At 40.5% G+C, this 9,224-nt stretch overlaps 3 protein-coding genes across 3 annotated transcripts; 1 reads left to right on the top strand and 2 right to left on the bottom strand.

The window, feature by feature from the left end:
- The first annotated feature begins 301 nt into the window (after positions 1–301).
- On the top strand, positions 302–1,538 carry SARC_06565 (hypothetical protein). The gene is made up of 2 exons (XM_014299512.1): positions 302–436; positions 753–1,538. Exons 1-2 carry the CDS (start codon positions 390–392, stop codon positions 853–855), a joined length of 150 nt encoding a protein of 49 aa, XP_014154987.1. The 5' UTR covers positions 302–389; the 3' UTR covers positions 856–1,538.
- A 1,140-nt stretch (positions 1,539–2,678) lies between these two features.
- On the bottom strand, positions 2,679–3,068 carry SARC_06566 (hypothetical protein; the record flags this gene model as incomplete). The annotated part of the gene is made up of 1 exon (XM_014299513.1): positions 2,679–3,068. One exon carries the CDS (start codon positions 3,066–3,068, stop codon positions 2,679–2,681), a length of 390 nt encoding a protein of 129 aa, XP_014154988.1.
- A 95-nt stretch (positions 3,069–3,163) lies between these two features.
- On the bottom strand, positions 3,164–8,146 carry SARC_06567 (3-methyl-2-oxobutanoate hydroxymethyltransferase). Its single transcript, XM_014299514.1, has 7 exons — positions 8,062–8,146; positions 7,359–7,442; positions 6,614–6,721; positions 5,964–6,065; positions 5,123–5,328; positions 4,136–4,220; positions 3,164–3,603 (listed from the first exon to the last, which is right to left on the bottom strand). The coding sequence occupies exons 1-7, from the start codon at positions 8,131–8,133 to the stop codon at positions 3,571–3,573; spliced, it is 690 nt and encodes a 229-aa protein (XP_014154989.1). The 5' UTR covers positions 8,134–8,146; the 3' UTR covers positions 3,164–3,570.
- Between the last annotated feature and the right edge of the window lie 1,078 nt (positions 8,147–9,224).

Here is a 9,224-nt window from a genome sequence, read left to right on the forward strand (position 1 = left end):
GTCTGAGTTCATCGATTCCTAGACTTCAACACTCGATGGGACTTATGTTTTTTTAATTCTTTCCCAGAATATCACGTTTAACTTTTCTCAGTAAACTCGAGCAAAATGTAGACCTGCAGCCTCAATAAGTATCCCAAATTAGCTCTTATTATTCTAACTATTAGCCTGTAAATTTGGAGTTCGCTAAGTAATGTACTCATAATCGAAGACATAAGTGCACATACAAGCTGCAGACAGTAGACATAAGCAACGACTATAAAAGTGGATATAATTTTCATTACAAATATACAACCTTATTTATAGGTCCTCATTGCGGGTTGCTACCCGTAGGTGGGCCTGTGCGCGATATCTCCACCAGTGGGTTGCGCTGGAATCTGAACCATGACGCGATGAGCATATGTGGGCTAATTAGCAGCTCCAATAAGTTTGAGAAGCGGTAAGTTTGCGTGCTTGTGCTAGTAGAGTGTTTCGTTCTTATTGTTTTCCTTGCAGATAGATAAACACACGGATACGTTTTATGCACCTCTAGAAATGTGAAAACCGATTATATGTATGTATATACTTGACGGCGACACTCTAGGACATATCCCTTCTTCTGACTTTATTACTGTGTATTTATATTTGTGTCGGATTCCACCGATTGGATTGTGGGCTATATTTAGCCTTCCTGTAAAGAAGTTACTATCAAATGCTGTTAAATGATCCACAAACCTAAAAGGTAGATTGCACATTTTCTCCCTGGCACTCCACAGGGAGGGAGAAGAAGATGCGATCTCCGTCACCATCACAATCGATACATCGGATCCGGTGATTTGGACATCTGAAATCGATCTGCTAGCCATACACAATAGCTGAATAGTTGACGTAGGTTCCACGAGGGACGATTCACATTAATTTAGTTGATTGTTTCGAACTTTCATTCTAACGGCAATGCACTGTAATCGATTGATTTTCTTCGTGGTAAATTTAGCATTAGGTAAGCCTCTGCATCGATTCTCGGGAGTACCAAAGGTAGTCGCTGATTACATTCATTAATTTATTAGGTACTGTGGTCCGATCAAAGTTCCTACACACGATCCGCCTTAGTTTACCAGACTGTATATCTGATTCAAAACTACACAATAGCAGTTGCATTCAACACAGTACACGATATATGTACGATAATGATAAGAGTAGTGAGGTGCCAATGAGAATACATAATTTTTTACCTACAAATACTCTGCACATGCATGAAGGCGGTGTCAGAATGTTCTGATTCTCAATGGAAATCCAGGCCATAGGAATCTTTAGAGACATCTCTCTAGAGACTCTAGTAGAAAGTCTCTCTCGATCTGAATCTTCAATCTAGAGGCCTTCAGCACTCAGGCTCTTTTTATCTGTTTTTTTTGTTTAAAAAAACGAGTGTTGTGTCAGTCGCCAAATCTTCAGCCTCTAAAGAGCCGATATCGTAAAGACGTCATTGAAAGGAATTTATAGTTCATGACGCGCACTATGTTTTGTTTCAAAAAATATCAAAAGCAATAAAAATATATCTCGACAAGAAACAAAAAGTACCACCTGTAAGCCCGTAACTCAGTCTACAGGCTAACTGTAGTGACTAGATACAGGATTCGAGCTTATATTTCCGCGTATGAAAGTTGAAGTACAATTCATAGTATCGAGCGATCACAGTTGCATCCAATTTTTGCCCAAACCTACGCCCCCCAACACTTTGTGAGGTGAAAAAGCTTCATAGATAGAATAGTATTGTCATGCAACATGTAAAACAACCACATATAGACAGATAATTGTACGAATTGTGATGATGATCAGTTCTACCTCAAGACATTGAACCCATGGTGTATACAAAGTAGGCTGATAGTTCTAATTGCTGCGTAATTGGCGAATATTTATGCTCAACGGTTATATTTCATTTCCGCTGTGTACGGCAATGTATGTTTAACGCGAGTACTATATTATATGTATAAATTGAGGCAACTGCTATCGTGCATCTCAGTCTGTCAGGACCAATTAACCAGACTTGTAGATAGCAAATGCAATACTTGCTAGATAATCTGTTGATGCTGTTTATCATATATTTGAAAGTGTGTACTATTTTACATACATCGTACAATTTTCAATGGTAAATTCACGATATACATTGTACTGAATCGAAAAGATATTAATTGTGGGGCGTATAGTAATTTTCTGTGGTAAACGTATCTTATTTATATATTGGTAGAGTCTTTTGAATCTTCAATATCTGAATACAATCGATTTAGTAACTGTGCTTTATCTCCTTCTTCTCGCAGCACGTCTTCTTGTCACACTTGGGCAAGGAAGAACCACAGTAGTCGTTGTCGCAACACTTCTGATTCTTATCCAGTTTATATTTGTAGTGGCACTTGATGTCCGCGTTCTTGCACTTAGTTGGGGGTTCTACTTTCTTCTCGCAACAGGTTTCCTGGTCGCACTTCGGTACCTAATCCTCACAGTAAGCACTGTTACAACATTTCTCATTCTTTTGCAGCTCGTAGCCGTACTCGCAGTCAACATTGGAATTCTTGCATTTGACGGGTGGGTCGATTTTCTTCTCACAGCAAATCTCTTTTTTACATTTAGGTACCCAATCCTCACAATAGTCACTGTTACAACACTTCTCATTCTTTCGCAGCTCGTAGCCGTACTCGCAGTCAACATCAGAGTTCTTGCATTTGACGGGTGGGTCGATTTTTCTTCTTCTCGCAGCAAGTCTCTTCGTTACATTTAGGCACCCAATCTTCGCAGTAATCTCCATCGCAGCACTTCTCGTGCTTGCGCAGCTTGGTACCGTAATCGCACTCCACATCAGCCTTCCCACACTTGATGGGCGCTTCTGGTTTGTATACGTCCTTACACTTGGTCCACTTGGAGCTATGACAGTAGCACTCCTTATTGTCCCCTTTGTACCATTCCCCATGCTTTGTCCATACGCCCTTGTACTCACACGATTTTAGAACCCGGTAGCCACTGCTAGCCTCAACAGATGTACTCACCGCCGCGAGTACAAGAACGGCAAGAAAGCTCACAGATTTAGATACGACAAGCATATTGAGAGTATGTGTTGGGTATGAGGACTGTTGATAATATAATGTGGTATTCCTTGTCAGTCCCTTTTTATATTCCGGATTGTAAATTTATGTATTGAGGATATCAGATATTTATGAGATATTTATTCGATGGCGATATCGCACGGCACAATTTTATAAATATCTGAACCAGTAAACATGGACTAATTGTAGCTGTGTCATGTACATATCGGTCATGACAACCTAAATTCATCAGTTATTGTCGATATAATCAAACCATCGAGGTTACACTATTATCAGCAGAAGTTCGAACAATCCCGATGATTACCCTGTTTACTTTGAAAATATTTTTTTTAGCAAGAAATCGCTCTCCAGTAGCGCCGCTTGATGACCGCTTACCTCTACTATCAGTACTACAAAGGAATATGATTCCTCTGGAGTCCTTGTTTTCTCAGTACTTGCTGAAAGTTGGCAATATGTCAAATATAGAAATCAACATCAGGGGCACTAAAAGAATCTGCATTTATACCTCCTGTTGACTGCTCGAAATTTGTGCCTGCAAAGGAAGAAAAAGAACTGTGGGTACACACTCTGGCTCCGGAAAGGTCCTGTCCATCTCCAAATTCATATATATACATAGGTGCAGTTGTCATGCTCGCACGCATGAGTCTCATGTACTAGCGCTGACCTGACACGTGCATGTACATGTGCACGAACACGCACACAAGTCGAATAAATCCGCATCGCGCGAGCAGGCAGGTAATTCTCGAATGTCTGATGTATGCACAATGCACGCGTGCAATGACTTTGGATAGTTGAAAATTAGTAACGCAATTGAATATACCGTCTGTGACTCTATGATATATCTGGAGGAGTAATGGCTTCACATATACACGATCTACTGATATGTTTGGTGTTTCTAACATAATTATCTGGCGCGGGAGGATCTATAGTCAACTAGCTAAGACATGCTATCTACGCACACGTATAGGAACAATATGACTAAATCCTTCCTTCTTTGGATTTATAACACGACTATCAAGTGCGACAATACCCATAGACACCATTCGAAGGCTTTAAAGTTATACCTTGTGTTGATCGCGCACGTCTTCTATGTATTTCTTCAAACCGTTATGACACGTCGAGGCAAGCTGTGCGTATTGTCGACAGAATCTAATAGTACAATATAGATTATGATAACACAGTCAGAGAAGGTGTGAATCATGGTATTATAGTCAGAGAAGGTGATAGTACAATATAAATAATGGTAATATAGATAGAGAAGGTGATAGTACAATATGAATTATGGTATTATAATCAAAGAATTGCACAACAGGAGTCTGTGGCATGATTTGGGTTGATTTTACGATTTGTTTTGCATACACCCCATGGTCAGTGCTTTCTTGAGATGAAGTTCCGCTGTTCTGTGATAAAATATAGCCACAGTGCGTATACCTTATGCACACCAATCGTGGAAATTGTTGGCAGGAACTTTTATATATACATACGTATATATATATATATATATATATATATAAATAAGATATAGATATAGATATAGATATAGATATAGATATATGTCACAAGATGCAAATAGGTAAATCGAGTTCATAGCTCTTTTTCATATCCAGCGTTATCATAAAGTGACAGCCAATGTTTCACACCCATCTCATGCCATCAGGAGGCCGTCTATAAGTCACTGCTCTAAAGCCATCACGTGAAAGATGTCCATACAAAACACATCTGCACGATGCATGTGTACGCGTGTTCATGCGCTATCATATATGGTGAAAACACCCACACATCCTATGGGGTTTACCCATCGGAGCCTCCTAACAGATCAAGTAGCTCCAACACTTGACTGTCTGTGCACAACCTTACTCCGTGCCCGCGAGCGGCACGCTGCTCGGCATTGCGGTAAGACAGTACACAGCAAATATTTGTATACCACAATCAACCCAGATAACCGAAACACTCAAAGAGACATATATAACCCACCCACCACACACTCATACATACATACAAACATACACATATATGTGGCTATGCACGTGCACATGCATGTGAGCACCTACTTGGGAGTGAATCGATCGAAGACGCCCAACATATCCAATGTCACCAACACTTGACCGCTTGTGTGTGGACCTGCCCCTATGCCAATGGTAGGTATACTGATCTGCTTAGTGATGTACTCGGCGATGGGCGATGGTACAGCCTCGATAACTATAGCGAAGCAACCGGCCTTTTGAAGGGCCAACGCGTCTTTGACCAGTTGCTGAGCCTGGACACAATGGTATAGTATGAACTTAGTTGACTCTTCTATAGCGAAGAGACCGGTCTTTTGTAGGGCTAACGCGTCTTTGTCTTTGCCCAGTTGTCGAGCATGAGTGGTTGAGAACAATTAGGTACAAAGTAGATACGGGGGTTAGAAGTCAGTCACAACAAAATAAATAAATATACATTCGATATTTCGGTACTATAGCTATAATCCCCGTAGTAAAGCCTTAGCACTGTTTAAATTAGTCAGCAATTACATGACTATATTGTGCACCTCCAATTTGGCATTACTTTCCCTATACTCAGTTAGCTAATGAAGACATTGAAATACATAACATGTACAATCAGTAGGGGAACATTTGCATAAAATTTCGGGTGAACAATCTAATTTGACAAGGGTTGCTTTAAATACGCAGGCAAATCAATTTACATAGTAGCCCAGTGCCTGTTGTCGTTTGAATAAATAGAAATACTCACTCAACTCATAGGTAGGTATACATAACTACGTAAATCTGACGCTAATACATCTAGATAAGGAGTCATATATCCAAACATCTCCAAAAAAATAAACTCACATCTAAATCGCTTCATAGACACACTTTCTACCTACCATATATATCTATATATATATATACCTACCGAGTCGGCAGTCTTGCCTTGCACCTTAAAGCCGCCCAGGACATTGACACTCTGTGGAGTCAATCCAATGTGTCCCAACACCGGCACACCACAGCCTACTACCTGAAAGCACGGGTAATGGTGGACAAGAGATGGGATTAACGAATAGTATATATATACACATATATATATATACCAGAGGCAGCGTAACATTTATTATAGTAAGTCTGCTTATCGATCACTGCGCATTGGTCTATGTTCTTAGACAGGCACTACACAGGCCACCACCAAACGGTAAGAGTTTACGTACATGCGACAGTCGAAGTACGTATACGAAAATATACTATATATTCTCCCACAATATTACTCTACAAAGTCAAACACAAACTCGGTTCGGCGCAACGCAGGCCTACCGTACGTAGGCATGAACTTTTGGTATATCTATCGGCCATAGTATGTTTGCGATTTTACTGAGTTCGTTTATGTGTGATGTATTTGCCTATCGAAAGCCTATACATGTCCCAGTACACGCAACTTTGACTCAACTGGCCTTCGTTGTGAATGTATAGATGTATCTATCGACTTCTGTATACTTCTCTATACCCTATTCATGGCCATACAAATACCAATACGTGCACATTGTACGCAAACACACACATCTCATTAAATACCTTTTCAATAGCGGGACCCATATGTTCCCCGCCCTCTAACTTCACCGCCTGCACATTGGCTTCTTTTATAAATCGGATTGCGTTTCGGGCGGCATCCTCCGGACTGGCCTAACAACAAAAAGTATTCTGCAAATTATATTTCCAATTTTGTGTTTCATAATCCAATTCTCACACCAAATCTCCACGGCTCGCCAGGCAAAGTCGGGACAACTCTTGTGATACATAGGCATTAACAGCTCGCTCCAAAGTGCAGCGCTTTACAACCGCGTGTACACCACACCACGGTAAATCTAAAGACAGTGTAGTGTCCTTCTCAAATGTCATCTACACTGCAAATCGTCGGGACACCAAACGTCTATTGTGATGGGCTAGAGCATCACTAGCACAATGATCGCTATAGGATTGGTTAGGCTTCAACGCCAGTTCGCAGGGCATCAGAAAGCTCACAAGACTGGACAAGAGCTAAGGGAACGCGCTTATACGAAGGTGTATATTCCTATGGCGCCTAACTACATACAACCCAATATTCACAGAGGGACATGTGCATGTATATAAGTATTAGTTGACATCTACAGTACTGTACACATATTGGAAATTGCATTCCATTTGAGACGATGGCCATCTGAATCGGATCTCAGAAGACCTGAACTTCATATTCACAAACAGACACACATACATCGCAACTATTGTATATGTATATTCGAATATTTGCCTCTGAAATTATATGTGTAGGTTATATCAGTACCTGGTAGCTGCCGAATGGCATATCTCCCACCAGAAACGAGCGCTTCGTCCCGCGAGACACTGCCCTTGAGTGATGGAACATCTCCTGGAAGGATAGAGGGAACGATACAAATGGTGTAATTATAATACATAACTGTCGAGCACAAGTAAATGACACAGGTTGTATATGTACATGGATACTTCCATGCTGCATGATTCGGGACAAGGTTCTGGTAATATGGATCTCCTGGAAGGATAGAGGGAACGATGCAAATGGTAAATTATAATATATAACTGTCGAGCACAAGTAAATGACACAGGTTGCATATGTACATGGATACTTCCATGCTGTATCTGCAAATGGTTTAATTATAATACATAACTGTCGAGCACAAGTAAATGACACAGGTTGTATATGTACATGGATACTTCCATGCTGTATCTGCAAATGGTTTAATTATAATACATAACTGTCGAACACAAGTAAATGACACAGGTTGTATATGTACATGTTTCCATGCTGTATCTGCGAATGGTTTAATTATAATACAGAACTGTCAAGCACAAGTAAAAGACACAGGTTGTACATGTACATGGATACTCCTATACTGCATGATTGGGGAAGCTGCCCTGGTACGATGGAGCAACTTCTGGGAGCTGGTTACGCGTGGTGCCGAGTAGAAACAAAAACTGTAGTGAAATTATACAGCTTGCCACAAACCCACCTCTAAGGTGATCTCGGTCGTGGACTCATAGCCCAGTGCAACCATCGCCAGCGAATCGCCTACCAGTATCATATCTATATCATTCTGTATATGGCAGCAGTAGTTGAAGATACACAGAGGTTGATCAACTAGCCACAAAGAAAAACCTCGTTAACCAATCAGCCACGAGGAAAACCCTCGTTAATCAATTAGCCACGAGGAAAAACCTCGTTGATCGAGTAGCCACGCAGAAAGCTCACGTAGCTCACTGCAATGAATAGGATCCTCCGACATGTATAGTTCTACCTATCCCGCATGACAATAGCATAACCCCACTAGGCTTACATAGGTGATACTCTGTATGCAAACGAACCCGCAGTACCGTTCCGCGTATACGCTAGACAATGCATGCTCGTGCGCTTAATTTGCGACGCGCAATTTGCGACGCAGATGCAGACGGTAGTAACACACAGCGCACATGAAACCAAAGCCCCACACCTTCCATTTGCACACAAAAATCGTATGAACCGTGAACTCTAAATCCCTCTCACACACAGCCATGGACATAAAGCTCAGCTACTGCAGGTATTCGATTTGGCGTAAAAATTTGGATCATTGCATGCACTCTAATTTGCAATCACATTAGGCATGTAGGTACAAAATTGGGTATATACACACACACACATGTGGAACAAGCACGGGTGGACATATACGTGAGGAGTGTGGTATAGTAAGAACTGGAGATTTCAATGTACCAAATGCAAACTCGTACATACACCTATGTAAAATGCACTGTTTTGTGTTGGTGCCACTGCCGCATCTGTCAGTCAAGTGAAGTCATAATTGAGCGCACCAACTCCCCGAGTATTCACTACATATGGTGATCGATATGAATTCGATTTCTTCATTTACGATTCATATACGCCCAATAGAACGCACGGAAAATGACTGGATGTACCAAGGCGTGGGTTTAATTTGTAAACTAATTTCAGAAGCATATAAAAGGTTCTAATTCAATGTACAAACACAATAATATCTAAAGAACGTGTTGAAGTTGTTAACCGATTTCAGAGGAAAAAAGTTCTCAACCTACTACAGAGCTTGTATATATATATATATATATATATATATATATATATATATATATATATATATATATATATATATATATATATATATATATA

This window comes from Sphaeroforma arctica (genome assembly GCF_001186125.1).
Source record: "Sphaeroforma arctica JP610 unplaced genomic scaffold supercont1.474, whole genome shotgun sequence".
Taxonomy (NCBI): domain Eukaryota; class Ichthyosporea; order Ichthyophonida; genus Sphaeroforma; species Sphaeroforma arctica.